The sequence below is a fragment of the Haemaphysalis longicornis genome, unplaced genomic scaffold, assembly GCF_048455015.1.
Source record: "Haemaphysalis longicornis isolate Haplotype H1 unplaced genomic scaffold, Haemaphysalis longicornis Haplotype H1 scaffold_8, whole genome shotgun sequence".
Lineage (NCBI taxonomy): Eukaryota > Metazoa > Arthropoda > Arachnida > Ixodida > Ixodidae > Haemaphysalis > Haemaphysalis longicornis.
This window is the reverse complement of record NW_027526445.1, coordinates 132,621,180-132,643,861: the sequence shown is the minus strand read 5'-3', so window position 1 is coordinate 132,643,861 and position 22,682 is coordinate 132,621,180. Positions and strand designations below refer to the sequence as shown.

Sequence of the window (22,682 nt, the reverse complement as noted above, 5' to 3'; positions counted from 1 at the left end):
GCTATCCCCCTCTTGGGGAGCGTATGGAGCGTGCGACCACGGAGTAGGGTGTAACAGCGACAGTGCCAGAACGAATGTGCGGCCGTTGCAGGCACGCGACTCTGCAGACAGAGTCCTTCGGTGTGGTCATTGCCGTAGAATTTGTGGCGAAGCGCGGGGGAGAATGCGGTGTTGGTGGCAAGGCGGCGAACCAATGTCTGTGTGGCCCGCGGTTACCCGTCCGGCATGGGAGGAACAGGGCGCTCATGCTGTTCGCTGCGGTCTTCCCTATCGTCACGACGACGCCAGAGTATCCGTCGGCGTCTCTGTTGTGCGATTGCTTTCCTCACAGTGACATCGGGCGGGCTCGCATCGGTGATGGGCAATGCTATCAGCGAGCTTCGTTGTCTAGCCGCAGCTCCCGCCTCGCTGTGAGCCCACTCATGTCCCTCAATACCCGTATGGTGGGGGGGGAGGGGGGGGGGGGGGTGCCCAGGCAATGGAGGCGGTTATGTTGAGGTAAGAATGTAACTCCAGGAAAATTGCGACCAACGTGCCGAGGATTCCTGGATATGATGACGATGCTCCGCTGACCCGCCTGCAGATGTTGTATGCGCGGGCCGAATCATTGAAGAGCAAAAGCTTGTGTGGTGTGTCCCTTGGTTCGAAAGTATTTCTCACCCATTGTGCAGCATGGAGGAGGGCAAGTAAATTGTTGTATGTTGTGTCGGCGGTGGCAGTACTTGTAAGGAGACCCGCATTAGCGACGCAATGGGTGGTGTCAACCCAGGCCACCGCACAAGCGTGTACTGGGCCATTTTCGTCATCCTCACTAGTATCATTTCGTAGGAGCACCGAAGTCACCGCCATGCCTGTGTATACGATAGTGTGAGTGACGGGCGATTTGTTCATGACGCTAAAATTGTGCGCCTTGGCCAAGCGGCGCCGTCTTGCTGAATTCCGTGGCAGGCGTCCCATGCCACGAAGAAGCGGCTTGCCATCCGTCAATGGAATGCTCGCAGCCCATGGAGGGGGTGGGGAGGGTAAACCAACAGCCATTGTGGGAAATATCCCAAGCTCGTCTAAGATGGAACGTCCCGAGTTAGTGCTGCTAAGGCGGTCCCTCTGGGCTGAGAGGGCTTGCTCGGCTAATTCCGACAGCAAATTCATCCCACCATGCGCATTAAGCTCACTTAGGGGGGTGTATTTCGGCAACCCCGTAACAATCCGTATGGCCTCATGGTTAATCTTCTCTAGTTGCTCTTGCTGGCGGCGGGTAAGGACATGATAGTTGTAAGCATATAGAATGCGGGAATTGATTATAGCTCCTACGAGCTGCCGCGTCTCCTTCTCTCTTGCGTACCCCAATGTATACTTGTGACTCGGCGAATGAGATGCAGCAAGGACTTGCACTGCGTGGTTACTTTCTTTACCCATTTCGTGCTTTTACCATCTTGGTCAATGTATGCTCCTAGAACCCGAATAGAAGGTTTCCTGAGTATCCGTTGGCCTGCCATGGAGAGGGAAAAAAAAGTTCCGGATAGCCTCGGTTTTCATGAATGGGCCATTGAGAACTACCACGTATTTAGTTTTTTCAGCAGACGCAGTCATTCCCATTGTCTGAAGGTAAGTGTTAATGACATCTAGGCCAAGCTGTAATGTCCCTTCCTGTTCGCCAGGTGCTCCAGTCGTAGCCCAAATGGTGATGTCATCAACGTAATGCCGAAATTTAATGATGGAATTTCCTCAAGCAAGGGCGGGAGGCGTGCCATTACTAGATTGAACAGAATAGGCGAGAGGACTGCACCCTGGGGTACTCCAATCCTGTTTGGGCAAGATGGTTCGATGTATTCTCCCACTTGCACTCTGTAGGTTCGATTGTACAATAAATTTTTAATGAATGTAAGCATATGTCTACGTACTCCAGCAACGTCTGCGCTTTCTATCACAGCTTTATGTGGGACGGAGTCGTAGGCTTTACGGACATCCACCGCCACCACCGTCCGTGTCTGTACTGCTGAGTGAGCACTGAGGACCTGGTGATGCAGCATGAGCAGAATATCCTGCGTGCTCAGGCCTTGGCGGAAGTCGATTTGATGCGAGTGAAACGTATCAGTTTTCTCAAGCTGCCAATTGAGGCGCTCTAGAACCATGCGTTCAACCAGTTTACAGAGGTTGCTCGTGAGGGATATGGGTCGTAGATCGGCAAGGTCATTCGGTGGTTTTCCGGGCTTTGGAATGGGTTTGACAAGGGCGTCACGCCAGACATCAGGAAACGTGCCGGTCCTCGAAACCAGGTTAATCCCGTCCAACAGAAGACGTAAGGAAGATTCTGGGAGGTTCCGGAGTTCTGCGATGGTGACGTTATCCAGGCCTGGGGCGCTACGAGGATTCGCCCTTGTCAAAGCTGCGTGCAGCTCGGTCATAGAGAATGGTTGATCTATGTCGGCCAGACTTGTGGAAAGGTGATCGTCGGACTTCTCTGGTTCTGAGTTCCGAGAGTATATTTTCGGATCAGGCAAAGTCGCTGGCTGGGGGAAAAATACATCGCCTGCCTGGAGGGCCAGCTGAGCTTCGGATATTTGCTGGCGAAGGGCGACTGCTTGGGCAGCGGTGCGTTTCTTCGATTTTCCTTGCCAGCTACGAAAAAGGTGCCATGATTTGGGGCCCATTCATATTATCATTAAGTCAAGGGTTTGACGGACAACCGTCTGGTCGGGAGGGTACATTTGAGAGAGAAAGAGGGCACCGCATCATTGCACGCATCATCACTACGGAGAAGAATTTGGCCGCAAGATTAAATTTAGAATCGCTAATAATACAGACAACGCCTAACACCCTCAATCGCAACATCGGAACCTTGCACCCAATGTATGCATGCTGCCTACGTCATGTTTTAAAGCCTACTTAAGGCCGTTTTTCTCTGCAATAAATTTCATTGTGAACAAGGCTCCCGTGCGGGAGCCGAAACGTCTTTTAAGTTTTTCTTTTTCTTTTTCGTTACTTGGTCGGTGCCCTCTTTCTCTCTCATATTACCATTAAAACGCGAGCACATGTCACGCCACCTTTCCGAGGCAAGCTTAGCCGCATAATCGCGTGCCTCAGCCGTTATACGGTTGAGGCGACGGCGCAGCCGAGACGGTTTTCCTTGCTTCCTGTATTCGCGCAATGCATCGAGGCGTTGGCTCCATAAGTTGGCGAGGTGAACATCTGAAGATTTGATTCGGGGCGTTATTGCGACTCGCTTGCACCATAAATGCAGCTCCTGCAGAAAAATCCTTAGCGTGGAAAAATTCCTTGGGGCTTGCGTGGCCTGAGTGGTAATGCATTATGGCTTTCGCTGCCGTTGTACGCCTTGTGCGTTTCGACCTTGCTCGCGTACTTGCGGAGTTGGCCGCACATAACCGCCGCAGAACCTGCCGCTAACACTCGACGTGGAAGCACTTCTCATACCGAGAAACGGCCTTCCCAGACGCGCAGCTATGAGTCGCGCGCGCTCGTGCAACCGAAAAGGGCTCGCAGTCTTTTATTTGTGTGTGTGTGTGTGTGTGTCTTAATTCTTATCTTGTCACTCTTTTGTTCGAACGCTGTATTCTACGCACGCACGTGAAATTTTGAGGCCATCCATCCCCTGTACTGACAACGTCATTTTGCTTGTTTGTTTGTTTGCTTGCTTGCTTGCTTGTTTGTTTGTTCGTTTGTTTTCTTGTTTGTTTGTTTATTTTCGAGGCGACAGCTTTAGGTGTCCTATTGTGTGAAAAACCGTCGTTGTCCGGTCAAGAGAATGCCCCCCGCTCTAAAGAGTAAGAAAGAACGTGTTCGCATGGGATTTGGACCCGGGATTCCAGAGCGGGAGCCAAGCGCTCTACCGCTGCGCTATATCCGCACGCTGCCAGCGCTGGAACAGAAGTTGTCGTCGTTGTTCCTTTCTTCGTGGCACCAGAGTCCTGTGGCACATACCAACTTGGGGGATTGACCTTTGAGGGGCTAAGGGGCCCGCTCCCCAAAACCCACAAAACTAGGAACTGGAAGCGCGTAAAAGTTTGGGAGAAGTGCCTGCCGCATGACATCTGAACGTGAAGGCGCGTGAGTAGAAGAAGCCGGTGCAAGTGATTGTCGCCAAATGACAAAGAAGCGAACGCGAAGAAAGTGACGCGAAATGTATACGATGTATCTGTAAAGAAGTCGTTGCTATCACAGATTTTTCGCCTTCAAAGCACGTAAGCAGCAGACCTAAGTGCGCCGGTAATTTTTTGCCTCATGGGGAACGTAAGACTTTCGCCTTAATATAGCGATGCCGCTCGTCTTCCCGAGAAAACGCCGCGCCTGGACAGCTCTTAAACTTCTCGAGTTCACACATGCGAGTCGAATAGACGGGCACTCAGAAGCTTGTCGACAGAGTCCAGTCAATGCGTGCGCGTTGTTCGCCAGCTCCCGTTGCTTCCCCAGCCACGCCGGGGGCCCCCCGCCTGCCGAAGCAACTAATATTTACCCTTCCAGCCACTCGTCGAAGCTATTCCGAGCCGCCCACGTATAAGGGGGGGCTCGTCTAGGACAGACGCTATTTTCGGCGCTGGCATAACCGTTATGTACACAGACTCCGTCAGTTGTTGCTGGGCGCCGCGTTGTTATACCCACGTAGTTTAGTAGTAGTCAAACTGAAGAGATAGAGAGGGAGGGAGATAGAGAGAGAGAAAGGAAGGAATGAAGGAACGAAGGAAGAAAGACAGAGAAATAGGAACAGAAAGAGAGAGAGAGAATGAAAGAAGGAAAGAAAGAGAAAACAGCGCTGTATATCTGTCGGACGCTTGTATGTTATTGGAAAATAAACAGTTGCAAAAATTCCTTGGCGTCGTTTCTCGCACTTTCTCAGCTCTTTTTATGGATGCACAATGAGCCGAATAACCTTAGTTGATCAACTTTCCGTATACTGCAGCATCGGTCGACAAAACAGAAAGAACTCGCTCAAACTCAGTCACATTTTTTTTCCCCTCCACGCTGTACTCACTCAAACTCAGACTGAAAAAGCTCGTCTGTACTCAAAATCGCTCGTACTCACTCATCACATACTCATTTGTAACCGCAATCACTTGTACTCAAACTCATCAGTCCTCACGACTACTCGTACTGAATCCGTACTCATTCTTAGTCAATCTGTTGCCATTCGCACTCAATCTGTACTCACTTGTATTCGTATACTCAATGTGTACTCACGACTCACGAGTACTACTCGAACTCACTCAATTGCACTCATACTGAATCTGTACTCACATTTGCTCGTATTCAAAAGTGTTTCTACCAATTTGTTCTCGCAACCAACCACTTGCATTCACGCGCTGCACTAGGTACGTCTAAGGACTCGACTAAGCCAGAGCCTGAGAACGCTTCCAGCCCATACCAGTTGGTTCTCCTGGTTCCTTTTTAACCATTTTGTCTAACTGAAACAGGCAAAAGCTTTTCTGGCAACCGATTCTGAGGAGCGAAAAAGAGTGGCTTCAGCGTGCGCTGTACATGCAAGCAGCCTCCCGCGCCCTTTCCTCCGAACAATTTGAACGAAGAAGGCGCGGCGGAACCACTCATGCTTGCCCGGGCTTTCACTACGGCACCCCCGTGGGCCGTGACGAGCGGTTTCCGAGAGCGGCGGAACACCGCGGAAGAGGACATGGGGAGAGAGTCGCAGTTTTTCTTCTTCACATTCCGCCTCTTTCATTGCGGTGTGCTGCCACCTAGCGTGCCTAGCGGAAGTTGAAGCCGTAGGGTTTGCCGGCGTTTCCTCCGGCTGCGTTCTCGTTGTATGCACGGCAATCCCACATTACGGCGAGGAGCAGCCGAAGTTTTTCTTCTGTGTTGGTGTTATAACGCCTTAAGATGACAGCCCCTGGTCATCACATAATACCAGGCGGCTTCTTATCACTGAATGAGGGCTGGCAAAGAAATCTCGGACAGATCCGTGTGCCGGGTGTGCCGTCCGAGTAGCAGAGCGAGCAGTACTTGGAGTCGTCTGGCATGAAGTGCGATCGCCAGCTCAACAAAGGCCGGCAGTTCGCAAAATGCATTTAAGCGCTGGACACATGTACGATTGGTACACGCGATTCGCATGCGACTGATCGTTACGACTGTCGCCACGACTAGTCGTACGCGTGAATTTAGCGCTGGACACATGTACGACTGGTACACGCGATTCGCATGCGACTGATCGTTACGATTGATCGTTAGGACCCGTTTTGGCGTCGATCGCAGGTCGGAGGAGGCTCACGACGTGCGTCTGGCAAGCCAGATGCAGTCGTGCCATCGTTGCAATCGTCGTGAGGCCACAGCCAATGAGAGCCCGCTGAGCCCCAACCCCCCGCAACCGGCGTGCGTTGCTCTGGTCGGCTCGGGTGTTGGAAACTGTAGGCTTAGCATCCTGGCGGATATTTGATTGCCGCTATCTGTGTAACTGCGAATGACAATCCGTAACACAACTTTTCACCACACTATCATCCCTTTTCTCGCATAAGCTACTTCTTTTTAGCGATCAGATTGATTCAGAAGAGCAGCGACAAGCGCGGTTGCTACCGTGGTCTGCGCCGGTTCGAGCCGCTGAGTGTGCCGAGCTGGCAGGCGCGACCGGCGTGTGCGCGGACTGTTTCCGAAGGCAGAAAACACTTCGCGATTGCCTGCTTTATCAATTTCTTGCCAACAAACGCGCGGAATCTACAAATTCAGCTCAGCGATCGTCGTAGTTGAACATCTGCGTAGCCTGTTTCGATGCTTCCGCGCAGGTATTGCCATCTCTCGACCGGTCGGCGCACCGCCCGCCGCGCGCCGCGGGGGCCGGTCAGCGTATACGCTTGCATCGCGGCAGATATCTGATCGCCGCTTTTAAAATAAGCCCTGATAACAATCCCAAGCACAATTTTTCACCACACAAACACCTACTTTCTCGCATCTGGAACTTCATTTTAACGATCAGATTGATTCAGAAGAGCAGCGACAAGCGGTTGCTACCGTGGTCTGCGCCGGTTCGAGCCGCTGAGTGTCCGAGCTGGCAGGCGCGGCCGGCGTGTGCGCGAACTGTTTCCGAAGGCAGGAAACGCTTCAAGATTGCCTGCTTTATCCATTTTTTGCGATTAAACGCGCGGAATCTACAAATTCAGCTCAGCGATAGTCGTAGTTGACCATGGAGCAAAAACGGTGGGCGGAGCGACGCCGACGACGCATCGCATGCACGCATCGGGTCATGTGTCTCAAATTCACGCTTCCGACTAGTCGTGGTGACAGTCGTAACGATTAGTCGCATGCGAATCGCGTGTACAAATCGTACATGTGTCCAGCGCTTTTGAGACGGCCCGATGCGACTGGTACACGCGATTCGCATGCGACTGAAGCGCTGGACACATGTACGATTTGTACACGCGATTCGCATGCGACTGATCGTTACGACTGTCACCACGACTAGTCGTACTCGTGAATTTGAGACACATGACCCGATGCGTGCATGCGATGCGTCGTCGGCGTCGCTCAGCCCACCGTTTTTGCTCCATGGTCAACTACGACTATCGCTGAGCTGAATTTGTAGATTCCGCGCGTTTAATCGCAAAAAATGGATAAAGCAGGCAATCGTGAAGCGTTTCCTGCCTTCGGAAACAGTTCGCGCACACGCCGGCCGCGCCTGCCAGCTCGGCGCACTCAGCGGCTCGAACCGGCGCAGACCACGGTAGCAACCGCGCTTGTCGCTGCTCTTCTGAATCAATCTGATCGCTAAAAAGTTCCACATGCGAGAAAGTAGGTGTTAGTGTGGTGAAAAATTGTGCTAGGGATTGTTGTCAGGGCTTATTTTAAAAGCGGCGATCAGATATATCTGCCGCGATGCAAGCGTATACGCTGACCGGTCGCCGCGGCGCGCGTTGCGCCGAGCGGCCGAGAGATGGCGATACCTGCGCGGGAGCATCGAAACAGGCTACGCAGATGTCTTGGTCACCGATCGCTCAAACGGCAGTTATAACTTAAATAGAGTTCCACATGCGAGAAAGGGGATGATAGTGTAGTGAAAAGTTGTGTTGCGGATTGTTATTCGCAGTTGCACAGATAGCAGCGATCATCCGCCAGGATGCCAAGCCTAATGTTCCCAACACCCGAGCCGACGCGAGCGACGCAAGCCGCCGTAGCCGATCGCGTGCGGCCGACGGGAAGCGATACAAGCCGACATCGTTCCCTTTTCGGCACTCCGAGTTACAGCGGAACGCAGCACAAGTTGTGGGCATTGTTCCGCGCACAACGAGCACACACAAAAAATCAAACAATGTAAATACAACCACGACCCCTTCCCGCTTGTGCGGGAGCTGTGGGGAATGTCGTCTGCTGCCCCTACTGGACTGCTTAGGGACTTGGCCGCTAGGGGATTGCGCATGCGCAGTGGGGTTGTGAAAGAGGCGGAATGCCGCGAAAGACTTGTGCATGCACGTTATGACTCGAATGCGTGATCAAACTGACAAGTTTGTGCTCGCGAGCGGCCCTGATGCTTGCAGTAGAGGAGGGCTCCGGATTAATTTTGACCACCTGGTGATCTTTAACGTGCGCCGCTGCCGGGATCGAACCCGCGTCCTTGAGCTCAGCAGCACAACGCTTGAGCCGCAGAGCCAGCGCGGAGATGCAGCGCGGAGGGTCTCCGTCACATCCTGAGCAAGTGGAGGACTTGAGGGGATGCCCCAAGTACCCTGCTATATCGAGTGCCGAAATAATCTGCTAGTAAGTACCTCGCAAGGATAAGCCGCCGGGAATAGCGGATCCAGCCCCCGAGAATGATACGTCTGGACGACCCCACGGCGCGTTGCCAAGATTACAGCGCTTCAGGCCGTCCTTGAGGAGATTCGCGTTCCCCCTTCACCTAATTCCGGGCCCCCGTTTAGGCCGCATGCCGTGAGTAAAGCCTTTAATTGAGGTGAACTGGCAAGTGAACTGGCAAGTTCTAAGATTGACCACTTGCCATAAAGAAAAAAAATCGGCAATAAACGCCGGCTTGCAACCGCTTGCCTCCTTGCTTGCTGCTGAGTCAGATGGTGCATTTTCGCCCTCAGAAAAAAAGGCAAACTAATTCTGTTTTTAACACCCTGGCTCCAAAGTCACGCTCGCTTCTGTAGTGTCGATGTTTTTTAGTTGGCTAGGTAAAGCTGAAAGCGTTGGTCTGCCTTTGCCAAATGAGCCAGTAATGTCACTAGTGGGTCGACTCGATGGGGAATCACTGACGGCTATGTGTAGGTTACTGATTACCACGTATAGTGGCAGACAGGGACATTCCCATAAATCACTGTTGAGACATGCAACCCACGAGCTGTCCCCTGACCAAGTTGAAATTGGGACCTGGGCTCCCATATTTTGCTTTTTTCATTCTGTCCGTTCACGGTCGCCAACCATGCAGCTAGTTACGAACATGGAGGAGTTACGAAGGCGAAATTTCTTCTGCTGCTTTATTTTCGTATTTAGCGTTGTGGTCAGCCAAAACACTGCAGTCCCCGTCATGCTTGCTGCGCTGATTCGCTGAAAAGGGCTCCACAGTCTAGTGTTCCTCATATTTTGTGCCCCGTATGTAGATCGCCGTCCGCGTGCCGATGGCGTGCAGACTAGCGGAGGGGTACTGTGACCCCTGTGGGGTGTGACGAATAGTACGCGTTCTCGGCAGTCGGATAGCGTAATTTGTGAGTGGGGGAGTGAGTAAATGAGTGCGTGCGTGCGCGCGAGTTCGTATGTGTGTGCGTGCGTGTGTTCAAGTGCGTTGGTGTGTGTGCGTGCATGTGCGTTTGTGCGCGCGCGCATGTATGTGTTTGCGTGTTGCGTGGGTGTTGTTCGTGCTTGTGTGTGTGTCCGATGATTTATTCTCCCCGTTATTTCGTATAAACTTTCGACGTGAACTTGTTTCTGTGCCCGGCGCGCGCGCATGACGGTGTAGTTTAGGATCAAGCTGCGGTTTTGCTCTGTGGCAGGTTGGCGCTGTTTAGAAAGGGAGACGGGGAGGGAGGCGGGCGCTAGGCAACTCGTCTCCATGAGTACGCCCACGCTAAAGTCAGGAGGGCCGATTCGGCGCGACCACGCGGCGCCGCCTCTCTCCCTCGCCTTGTCTCCGCCAAGCGCTCAAGGCCAAGCGCTCCGGTAGCGTTCCGCCGCCTTGCTTGCCGTTTTCAATCTTTTTGTGGCGGTGTTTTGCTGGACACTCTCACTGCGCCCTTTTCACCTGGGATTACTCTTGAAATAAACTGTTTGGAGGGTTGTCCAGAGTGAATTGACTGCGCAATTTTAGTGGCTCGGATAGCGCCCTTCGAGATAGGAATATTTGCGTGCGCTAGCCAGTATTTTGACAGATGGCAACAGCTTTTCTAAGATTTTCTTCCGAACAGGACTATTTCTTTTATGTTTGCCACCGCTGTCAAAATTTTCAGTGTTTTTTTTTTCTTTTGTAGAATCTGAGCGAAACAGCATATACAATAATAAAAAGTTATCATGAATGGCTTCTGGCAAATTTGCGAGAATTTGTTCATTTCGTAAGAGAGTCCAGCGATGATTACCGCTTTGAAAGTGGCATATCAAGACATGTGCTTATAATAACCGAATACATACTTAGGAAAAATCGAGACCCCATTCCTGAGAAAGGTAAATTTTAGCTCAAATCAGAAAGTATTTCATGCCCGAAAATATCTGTATTGCCGACAGCGAAAACGACAAATGCCGCTCATAACAAAATCGACGCATTAGTACTTGTAAAAATCACAACCTACTTTAACATCGATACAATCAAAGTACCGAAAAATAAAATCACGGTCTATTGATGACCACGCGAGATAAGACGTGCCGCATCTTTTGTTAACCAAACATCTACACAACCCATATGAGCTGCTAAACAGGCTAGATAAATGAAGGCTGTCTTACCCTCTTTGAATGTATTTCATATCTATTTCTGACGGCTACACAGTTTCATTGAACGGAGGGCATTACAGAGAAAAAGAGGTAAAAACGTTTACAAAACATGACCTCAGACACATAGATATACACACGAAAAGTAATCCGGAACGCAAAGTTATTGCCCTCAAAACTCACCACGTTTATTTACTTATTTATTTACAGTGTCCCTAAATGCCCTCGCGAAAGCGTTTGTTATACACTCTTAGTCAATTCCTGGTTATCCTACCCGCATGCAGGCGGGCTGCTGCGTCAATTTAAAGCCGCTTATAAAGCGGCAGTTCAGGCAGCCTCGAGCGCAAGCGGCCCGCCGAAGACGCGACCCAGCGTTTAAGCGGCCCCCTTGAGGGCCGCCTAACCAGAGGGTTACCTAAAACCCGGGCCGTGTGTTCGGCGGGCCGCTGGCCGTAAGCTTCGCGCTTTAATTTTCGTAATACAGGCTTTTTTTTTCAGTTGGATCAAGTTGGTAGGATTGGATTCTTTTGGAGCATGCCTCATACCCCATAGCCAATGTGAAGGTTATCTCTTAAAACACCCCCCCTTTTTTTTTTGGCTTCACGTAACATAATGGTGTCGGTGTCAATAGGGCCGCATTGAAGGCCTCCACAAAATGGAACGATTCATGTAGTTTACAATAAAGGCGAAGTTTAAACTCCCGTGCTGTAAAAAAACAAAGTCAGTTGGAATGTGAATTAGCGGTGGTTGTGAGTGAGCGTGAGTGAGTGATGGGAGTGGAGAGTGCATGTGAGTGGCCATTGCAAGTGGTGAGTGCGAGGGAGTGTAAGCGGCGAATGCGAGTGGTGAGCACGAGCGCGAGTGAGTGCGAGTGGTGACAATGAGTGGTGAGCGTGAGTGCGAGTGAGAGTGGTGGGGATGAGTGGTGAGCGTGAGCGTAAGTGAGTGCGAGTTGTGACGACAAGTGGTGAGCGTGAGTGCGAGTGGTGAGGACGAGTGGCATGCGTGAGCGGGAGCGAGTTGGGAGAGCGGAGTGGTGAGCGTGAACGTGAGTGAGTGCGAGTGGAGAGCGTGAGCACGAGTTGTGGGGACGAGTGGCGAGCGTGAGCAGTGGGGACTAGTGGCGAGAGTGAGCGAGTGGGAATAGTAAGGACGAAGTGGCGAGCGTGAGTGCGAGTGAGTGCGGGTGGAGTGGTGAGTGTGAGTGAGTGCGTTAGGATAAACACAATTTTTTGAGCGAGTGTGAGTGAGTGGCATCCAGTTTTGCCGAGCTATGGAGCCAGGCATGAACAACGCAGGAGGAATTTGCAAGTTCTCTACTAAGCGCTGAACTCTGACTCGCACGCTCACTACTGCAGAGTCTGGATATATTATAGCCATTAGCCCAAGTCATGCTGAGAACTCCAGTCAGAGAAAACTTTCATTACAAAAAGTTTTGCAGGCGGCTTACCTACGGTAGTGCCCTTTTTATCAACCCAAGGCATACCATCGCCCTGTTAAGAAGACCTGCCTTCAGGGCCCCTTTGATTAATCACCCATCCAATGCCACAGTCGTAAGCTGCCATTAATCCCAAAGTACAAAAAAGACACCAAATCAAGTGTTTCTCTGAATGTTTATTCGCACTCATGTATCGCATGCCCACACGTTCCCAGCAATGGAAAGCTCTTGTTCAACTGAGTGCAATGAAAATAGACGGAAATAAGAGTAACAAGGCTTCGAGAAGACAAACAGAGCTCTAATTCACTCGGGGGGAAAGGGAAAAACGCACACACAAACACACAGTCGGCCCATCCTCGCAGTGCCTGGCGTACTTCACAACAGTCCGACAATAAAAACAAACACCGGCAAATCGAGAAACCGGAAATCTGCACCCCTCGATGTCAGCAACGCAGGTGTGCAGCCTTCGCGAATTGGCGGAAAATTCGAACGGGACTGCAACCTCGCACGGCTGCGGGCGACAGCTGACGACGACTTTCAGCACACTCGGGGTCTTTGGCTAAAAAGAAAACTTGCAACCGCATCACTCAGTCATTCTCTGTAACCACTGCGCAAGTCGCAACAGCGGTACATACCCCACACTCATCAGCATCCCCCATTTTAAAAGATTCGCAAAAACGAAAAGAACGTAGTAACTAATTCACACAACAGGTGCTAACAGCAGTAGAAACGTATCCAGAATTAAGAAGCTTGCCCAAAAAATTAAGAGAGAAAAGTAAGAAAACCTTGGCCTTCCCCGCTGGCCACCTTACGCTACAAGTGGTGCTATCATGCAGCCAGTAATACAACACGCCTTGAAGGGCGGAGCACAAAAAAGGAATGTAGGCATGCCTTACACAATTCCTTCTTCTGGGACAATTAAAAACGTACTACAATGTACAGCGTGCCGCACCGTGGCATTTAAAAAATAAATACTGCAGTCTGTACAAATGGAGGAAACGTAATGATGTGAAGAAAATCTACACGCAGCTCATTCTAGGCAAGAAAACAAAAAACACTCATCTCAACATAGGATATATTGCATCAAACAAACAGGTGTACAGATTAGATTTGAAGGTTAGTTGAAATGAGAGAGGGCATTGGCAAAAAATTCCAATTTCATCCAATATATGCTTTCCAACGAGAAGTTTGCAAGCCTGAATTTAGAACGAACTTGAAGGAACACGGATTCGCAGTAATGACGCGCGCAGTGTGTTCGAACTGGCGAGATGACTGCAACGCACAAAACAATTATTAAAGCAACTTCAGCAGTCTATCGGGGGCAGAAGGCATGAAAAAGGTAGGAACCTCGTGATATTGCAGAATGGAAAGAGTTGTGCCAAAGTTAGGAGCAGAACTTTCCTCCAAATGACTGGCCGAAGGTTGGTCGCTGGAACCAAGTCAAAAAGGACAACAGCAGGAAAACAGGAACTTGAGCCCCGTGCGAAAAAGACGGCAGTACAAATTGTTCGAACCCAGTGCAGGAAAATTCGGTGCAAACATTGTCAAAATGAAGCAGCCCACGACCTCGACTCGACGCAAGACTTCACGGAAAGGAAGCGCAAAGATTTTGTGCGATATTTCTCACTCATACCCACACACACACACACACGAAAGAAACACATTTTGTTTAAAACAAGGAGAACATGAAACGCCGCGCCACTCTCCAATGTGCGTGAGAGTGCTAAGCGACAGAGATAATCAACGAAGGAAAACAAAATGAAAGAAGTGAAAGACCTAAGCGCAGTTCCTACAAGAAAATGAGCAAACGAGAAAGCAATCATCATCGTGCTCTCGCTTATTTACAAATTTGGCTCCGTATCTCACACCTACAGCACCACCAACACGACGAATGAAGAGATCGGCTTGTAGAAAATCTCCACAAAACAGCACACGAGTGACGCAACGCGGAACATGCTTGCGTCAAGTAGCAGGTCCACACTCGAGAAAGAAAAAAGAAGAGCTCGCGCAGTTGTTCCGTCGCATATTTTTTTGACATTGGGTAGTACGGCACACAGACGACAGCATCAAACCTCCACTCATCTTGACCAGCAAGAGCTAATTCACAGAAGTCGAAGCAAAATGACTATATATACCCTTTCAAACAAACAAAAAACGTCGCAACAGCATTACAATATTGGAAAGGAAGAAAGGAAATAGTGATACGCACTGAGCAGCAGTACTGTGCCATTTCAGAATCGGTTATAACTAAACAAAATGGCCTTTTATTGTACTTAAAAATAAGCACTTGTTTTGACGCAGCATACTACAGCACAATGTACGTATATGACTTTTGAACCGCACCTATCGGTCAAGACCTCACACACTTTTTCTCCAGTTTCTTTTTATACCAAGGAATCGAGTAACCATGCGAGTAGAACTCCACAATTGGTTCCTTTAAAATGTGTGTACAGTTAAAGTAATTGGCCGGTACTGTCGCTGCAGCAGTGTTCGGAAGATATCATCATCAGGCCGAGCGAATCCACCAGAGTGGAGCCAAATGACAGCTACCACAAAATGCCAGCCCTACCGCACAAAACTCCAGTCGTCGCGAAAAGGCACACAAAGGAACAAACGAAAGGCGCAAGTATACCCTTCAAACCTATAGAAAAACAACCAAACTACTTGCACTGCAAAACCTCCAGGCTACCTTGAAACAGCCACGATTCCCGTCGTCACACATGCATGCGCGCACACAGACACTCGAAGACACGCAAGCAGCGGCAAAACCTCAGTTGTGTAAGCACAAGGGAAAAGAAAAAGTATCGTTCCTCGCTATCATAAACATCACAGACTCTGACACAAGAGGTCTTTTGTGAGGGAGTGCGATACAGTTACAGAAACGCCGCGCATCCCAGCCTGGCCTGTCGCCAGCTTTGATCCATGGCTAGCACGTACACAGCTTACGCTGGGGGGCAAGGGGGGTGTCGCAATGCAAGAAAAAAACGGCGGCGACAGAGGACACAGAGTACCGAGAGTTACATTGTCTCCAAAGGTACAAACATGCACAAGTAAGCCTTCCACTTCTCATAGAAAAGACATCTCTCCATTCGTAAGGCAAGAATCAAAACTGCACCCTCCGCGCCTCGATCGCTGCGTGTCTACAAAAGACCGGCCACGCGCGTCGGTTCGGGTCGCATTCTCGCACGATGCTCTCGATATACGCCGCTTCGATTTACGACGCACCCCGCATTGTGAGCCTAGGCTTAGTACGACTGAACTCTGTAAGCGCGCTGAACAGTTTAATAACGCGGCTGTCCAAAAAGAACCACAGCTTACGAGTTACAACGAGCTCAGCGCGATTTTGTCGAGTCTGCGCGGGGTCACCCCGAGAAACCCAGAGAGCAGAGCTACAAACTTCGAAAACTTCGCAGAGGTGTTTGAGTCGTCGACAACTTGCACCCAGCTCACACACTTGCCTTCTCCCGCTTTCTTGGCATTAATTCCTTACCGATCCTTCCCTCGACAAAAACCGCTAGCATAAAAGCAAGGCTGTCTTTTTATTTTTTTTTCCCAACTCAGGTCTGCAGTCATAATTTACGGGGCAAGAAGTGGACGTAGAGAGTGAGCGGAACATTATAACGCTGCGTGCACTGTAATAAAAGCAAATTGTGATAAGAACTAAAACCGACGAGAGGAATCCAAAATGAGTGTGTATGGATGACGGACACGGTATCGCCGCGAGCGACGCTAAGTCAACGCCATTTCTCTCCAACAAGATCTTCGAGAAACACCAGTGCAAGATGACGTCCCGTGTGCAATAAAAAGAGGCAGATGCGGCGTCACGCACCGAAACTGCCGACGCGTAAAACTAAGCCTAAGCCACTCGTTTGCATTAAAAAAGGAGGGAATAAAAGCCCCGTCTCCTCCACCGGGTCCACTCGAAATGCCGGTCCATCGCTGCTCGCTGCTGCGGAGACATGTCATCGATATTCTGCTGGCAGCTTTCTGTAGAGGCAAGAAGAGATCCATAGCCACGGCGACGTTCCGCGTCGGAAGGTGGCGAATACCAACAGCCCAGTCTGGCAGCCAGCCCAGTCCTTATCTTCGGTTCAATTCGATCTTGATAGCTACGAAGGGTGGGGGGAAACGGGTCAACAGAAACAATTAATGGAGTTAATTGGAATGTAGACATCGAAACACCTCATGGCTGAAGGATAAATATGCTGCAATAAGGTTAATTTGCAGCTACTAAAAAAGTACGAAAAAGATGACATTTGTTGTTTTCCCATTGATTGGCTTTGTTTTCAGTAAGGATACATTGCAAATACTGTAATCCCTCCTTATAACGAACTCGCTTTACTCGAAATATCGCTTTATTCGAAATTTCTTCTGGTCCCAACCCAAACACATGCATTTTAGGCCGCATTAATCGAAGAGCACGAAGAGCTTGACCCGCTTAGAGCGAAGTGGCGAGCGGAGGCGTTGCCGAGTGGCGGCGACTCAGCACGAGTCAGGCTATCAACATGGCGGGTCAACGCAAGCTGGTGTTTCCCCGGCGATTTTCTCGAGCCGGTCATGCTCGATTCGCCCCATCCGAATTTAGACAAACGGTCCAAATGCGTGGTAGGGGCATTGAATATTGTTCCTGGACATTGGTCAATCGCGTGGATGAGATGGTGCACGAACACCGACACTCGTTCCATAGAATCAGCAGTGTCGGGAGGGCGCCAAAGAACTCTTGTGTCGCTAATTTAATGGCTGCACAGCTCGGGAAAAAAATTGTCCAGTCATCATGCAAAGCCCCTAGTGTAAAACCGCTCGGTTTTCATGGTTGCGCTGTGCACCCACAATAAGCGGTTAATCGTTTTTTTGGCTCAACAAATACGACCTCAAACTCGAGCCACTGCTTTTGCGGCGCTTTCCAGTGCGGAACTCTCGCAGCGTTCCGTGACGCCCGCACGCCCCCTATAAAAGTGGCCACTGCCACTGCCATTTTAATGTGTGGCGACCGCAGCGTCATGCAATGCTTGGCCAAATTAGAGCAGCGGTTGCTCGCGTCCAGCAAGAGCTTGAAACAGCCAAAGCTCGCTGCCTTTTTTGCTGTTTAATAAAGTTTTGGTTTGAATCCTCACAGCTGTGACACAATTAAAGCTCAAATGCTTTAGCTTTTCTCGAGTTGTTGCTTATATCGAAACACTGCTTATAACGAAATTTTTGGCCGTCCCGCTGACTTCCTAATGACGAGGGATTACTGTATATAAAAAGTATATATTTTTTTCTAGTTCGTGGGCTTTGCATTGGCTTTAACTTCAATAAGGCTACATTGCAAACATAAACAGTATGTACTGTTTTCTAGTTCACGGGCTTTGATTTGTTATCAGTTTAAATAAAATGCCGTGGATGACTGGATTTACAAGTCTCTCGGAAGTCAGCTAGACTGACTCAGACTGCACACGCCAACAGTAAAAAAAGGAACTAAGCCATGGAAAATTATTTAAGGATTAGAGAGGGGTTCATTGAGTGAATGAAAGTGTTTGGCATTCTAATAACAGAAGTGTTATAACAGTAACAGGCAAGTTGTGGGTCAGGATGAACGTAATCCAGAACCACCCTTTTCCTGATTACATGTCCCATGTTCAGTTTTTTTAGTTATGGTAGCGTATCGGACTTTTCACTTAACTATTTCGTTACGGTGGAAAAATGACTGATTTTGTGCACTTCCACAAAAAAATTTTTTTTGTCTTGAGAAACTGGACACATTTAGCATAGTTATACATGAAATTGTAGCTTATAGTTTGCACTTTCAAATGCATAACGCCAGTTTTGTGAGAGCTGCAATTATTCCGAGTTTAGTTGCACGATAAACAGAAAAAATGCACAAGAAAGTATAAGCACAATAGAAATAGGCAATTGTACTAAGCCAGAAAATTATTTTAGTAAATCTGGCACCACTTTCGCCCAACTATGAGCTACCTTGGGTTTTCATTCCGCTCGTTATGAGGCCTCCGCTCTTGAAATGTGAACAAACAAAACTGAAACTCAAAAAGGAGTTGTCAATAAATAAGCCAGATGGCGATAGTTGTCTGCAAGGTGCTGTTTTGAGCTTTTGGAGTCATTGGAACTTCATGTCTGATGGCCTATGGCACTGTAAAGAACGAGCTAAAGGACGTGGGTTCACTTTCCCACTGAGTAAGAGACTATTTTTATCCCTTACCAACCGCTACATAGCCCGTACTTATAAGAACGCAAATGGAACATTTCCTTTCTGCATTCATTGGTATTCCCAACTACTGTCTATCTATTCACATTGACAACAAAAAGTACAGTGAACGATCCTCCTGAGTGTGCTGTCAAGAAGCTTGTAGACACAAAAAATGCATTGGTGCAAAATCCTTACCCCAATTATGACTGGAAAAAGAAAAAAAGTTTTCCACTTGCAGAGTGATGCTTAAGAGCACTGTGAAAAACAGCCTGCTTAGCTTGTGAGCAGTCTACCAATTAAAAAATTTCTCGTAATGCTACAGAAACCCAGCAGTAAAATCTGCTGCTCTGCGAGGCAAGCCTGGCTGGTGACCCTACTAGAGACTTAATACTATTTCTCACATTTCGGCAAGCACAAGGACTCCTCTCTTGTTTTTAACCCAGCTCATTTTGAGAGCAACCGGAGTGTGTCCTCTAGCTTCTAGGAGCTTTTCATTCCTCAATTGTGGGTTCAGAAGCACTCAAACCCCGTGCCTTACACCCAAGATACTCCTCGCACTGTGCACAGGCTCTCTGGCAAAGCTTTATAAATTTTTTTTCAGCTTTTGGCACAATTTTTTCAGAATTGCAATCGTTTGGCGTTTAATGTAAAAAGCAGAGAACCGACCGACAGGGGCAACGGACGAGCTCAGCCACTCCCCGACGAAAACAGGCGCGCTGATCTTGGGCTGGTTACGACAGCAAAACCGGGGCGTCCCCACTCTGCCACCGAAGCAGCGGCGCCGTCGTCACACTCACCATCGATGATGTCCTGCTTCATCTTGCTGACCTCTCGGCGGATCTCGGACATGATCTCCTGCTTGAGCTTGTCCACGTCCAGCGCGTCCACGCCGTTCACCTTCACCGTCTCCACATCGCCCAGCGAGCCCATGCGCTGCCTGCATTCGGGGGACAGGGGCTCATCACTGCTCAAATGCCAGTAACCAAGGGTGCGCGAATGTTAGGGATTTCATCGAATAAGCATCGAATAGTTTCTCTTTTCAAGGCGTATTCGATTTGAGAAATGCATATTCGAAACTTCCTGAATATTCGGCGGCGACCAAATATTCCGGAAAAGCAGCAAATATTCCCGCAAGTAACGAATTATGCGCACGCTACACAGTCTCCTGAAGGCTGAACTACATCGAGCCGTAATTATAGACGTACTCACCAAATGCTGTAAGCGCGCAAAGAAGCACACGCTGTCACGCACTGCGCTGGTGAGGGTGAGCGGTCCCACGGCAGCGGCTGTGACTGCGCCAGCCACTGTACGGCCTAGGACTAAATGCCGCTCCAACCCACCTTGACCGAAGCTTGCCTTTCATTTCTCGCCATTAAAAAATTGCATTCGAACTAATAACAGGGGTGAGACAGCTGAACCAGATTTGGGAGCAGCTTTTGGAGCAGCGAAATTTCGATTTTGGAGCAGAAGAACCTTGATTTGGAGCAGAAGAACGACATTTATTATGTCACCTTGGGAGCCTAAAAAGTCAAATTCTTGGCCACTCGGGGGGGGGGGAGGGAGTGCGCTTTTTAATCGGTTTTGAACGTACATAACACTGAAACAGCCTTTCAATAAATTTTTTTCTACCTGAGTATCACAAGGAACGAACTACACTACCTTTCAAACCATTTTTTCATTCTTGGGCTCTATGCATAGATAACGCGGAGTTCCGTTGAAACTATCGAATTAAAAAACAGCAATTTTAAGAAATTTTTATTATCCCGTGAATGCCGAAGTTGTTATTTATGTAATCCCAGACTCGGCGTTACGCACAACTAAGAGCCACGGCAAAAGTTGCGCAAAGCGAGGTGACAGTCGTCGCACCCTACCAGCCCTCCCATTTCAAGCCCCAAGGTGGGCGTTCACTACGATCGTAATTAGAGTATTGGTATGTTTTGGCATTAAATTTATTTTGGCATTCAATCTCAATTCAGATAGATGAACCATTATTACTTGCGTGCTATAATAACCCGTCCCGCTATCGGACACTGCTTGAACATTTGGCGGTAATGCAGCCTGCGCCGCCACTTCTGCAGTGTCCATCGTCCCACTCCCGCCGCTCGCAAGCTCACTGTCAACAGCAACAATAACTCGGCGTTTTATAACGCCGTAATGAGTCCCAAATTTCACTTCAAGCACGCACCGTGCCTCACACTCAAGGCCGAAACACGGCGATATTGCGGGTACCCCGTTGTTTTTGATGAACCCCCGTCTTTCGAGTCGCGTAACTTCCCGCAATAGGTCAAACGACTAAATGTAAACCCGGCCACCCCCATAACCAAAACCGCGGTAGAAATCGGCAAAGAGCAGTCTGCCTGAACCACGAGAAACTGCTTCGCTCAGCGGCCATGTTTTCCGATCTTCACCCCACCAACATGGCGGCGCCCAGTAATGTCGTTCTGGAGGTGCGGCGCTCCCAAAATTGCTGTTTTAAAATCAACTTGCACAAGTAGTTTGTGGAAACTTTATATGGGAAAACTTCAAAAATTCACACAATATAACATGTGCAACCCGACATTGTGACTTTTGAAAAATCTATCCCGTGGGCAATTTTATGCGGGTTTTTTATCGAATGATCAATCAATTAAACCTTTACAAACAGCACCACCTTCAAGGTGCTTGAAAATTATGCCGTCAGTAAGCATTTTCCCCTACTGAAATTGACGGGAGCGTTAAAATCTTTGGCTCTCATATTCTTTCGGAGCAGTTTGGCGCAATTTTTGCAATTTTCAAGCTTTTGGAGCAGCCTGGCGCAGGAAAACGAATTTGTATCAAAACTGCGCAATATGCGCAGCTGTCTCACCCCTGCTAATAAATATATAACCGGGACCTTTTTTAATGCTAACCCATTTTTCAAGGTGGGTGAAAATGTGCAGCGAATTCGCCGGGCTCCGCTCTCCCCACCTCCCTCCTTGCCACGGCCGACTAACCGACCACTTCCAGTCACTAACCAGCCAGTTGACCGACTGACCGGCCACAGACAGAACTGGCATGGTGAGTGCAGGAGCAGGGAACGGATATCTATACTTCGTACAGATTAGACTTATTACAGTTAATACAGACTTTGGCAGAAAAGGCACGTACCAACGCACTTGCTGTACGCCGGAGTACACATTTCCAGGCGCGCTTATGCAAAGCTACGTCAGTGTGCAAGAACGTGAAGGAATGCCCGTAATTATTCGATTTTAACGCACACATTTTTTTCGGAAAAATGCACCTCATAATTGCATGTGTGCAGTGTGCCAATGTCTACAAGTCATAGGACTCTGCTCCCTAACAGCCTCTCGCTGAACTTTTTTTCGTTTAGGCTGCTTGAGTTTGGTGGCCCCAATGCATGGTTTGCTATATAGTATGCCGCGATTTGAAGGTGGCGAGGGCCTGCCTTCCTAGTGCAATAATAGACAATAGACTTGAAGCCATAAACAGCTTGTCCTGTGAAGGGCACATTTGCAATTTTCTTGTATTGTTTTCTTTAAGCAAAAGTCTTGTTAGGAAGCATAGGAAGTGCATACTTTCTGAACACTTTGAGCAGCTAGCTTTTATTATTCTGCATGATAATTTGCTATGAGTGCATCATCGCATAGCAACTCATTCAGCAATTTATTTATTTATTTATTTATTTATTTATTTATCTATTAATCAATACTGTAAGCCTTGGTCAGGCTCATACAGGAAGTGGGCACATAATGCACATTACACACATAGGTACAAAAAGCAAACTCAGGACGATAAAGAGAACACAACAATCAACCACGCCGTTGCCAAAGCACATAAAAAGAAAAGAAAATGCAAGAACGCTCTCCGCTGTGTTGTTAGTTTGACAGACAATACTAAGTGAACCGACAGCAAAGACGGTGTAGATAAATAAGCCTCTTCTAACACAAAGAATGCAGTAAAACACTTGCAAACAGATGCAATGCGGGATAGGGTAAAATAAGGCGGAAAAGAGTAAACTCAAACATGTGCAAAGAAGAAGTAACAACTCACTTGCAATGTAATTTTGTTCAGGTTTGGTACAAAAACAAGATGAAGAAAAATTTATTTGCCGAACGCCTTTACTGTTCCAAAGACGAAGTGAACCACAATTAAAATGGTCACAAGAACTATTACTTTACCCACCGCAGTGGCTCAGTGGCTAAGGTGTGCTGCTGA

The 22,682-nt window shown here is 48.8% G+C and overlaps 1 protein-coding gene across 6 annotated transcripts in view; it reads right to left on the bottom strand.

Moving 5' to 3' along the window:
- Positions 1-16,241: 16,241 nt before the first annotated feature.
- Positions 16,242-22,682, bottom strand: part of Ena (ENAH actin regulator enabled) — a 119,934-nt gene continuing 113,493 nt past the window's right edge. For all 6 annotated transcript variants that reach the window (XM_077680401.1, XM_077680400.1, XM_077680403.1 and 3 more), the window contains 2 exons: positions 19,286-19,425; positions 16,242-16,413 (listed from right to left, as the gene is read on the bottom strand). In XM_077680401.1, the coding sequence (XP_077536527.1) occupies positions 16,385-16,413; positions 19,286-19,425 (169 nt within the window). In that variant the 3' untranslated portion in view covers positions 16,242-16,384. The remainder of the gene's footprint in view (positions 16,414-19,285; positions 19,426-22,682) is intronic.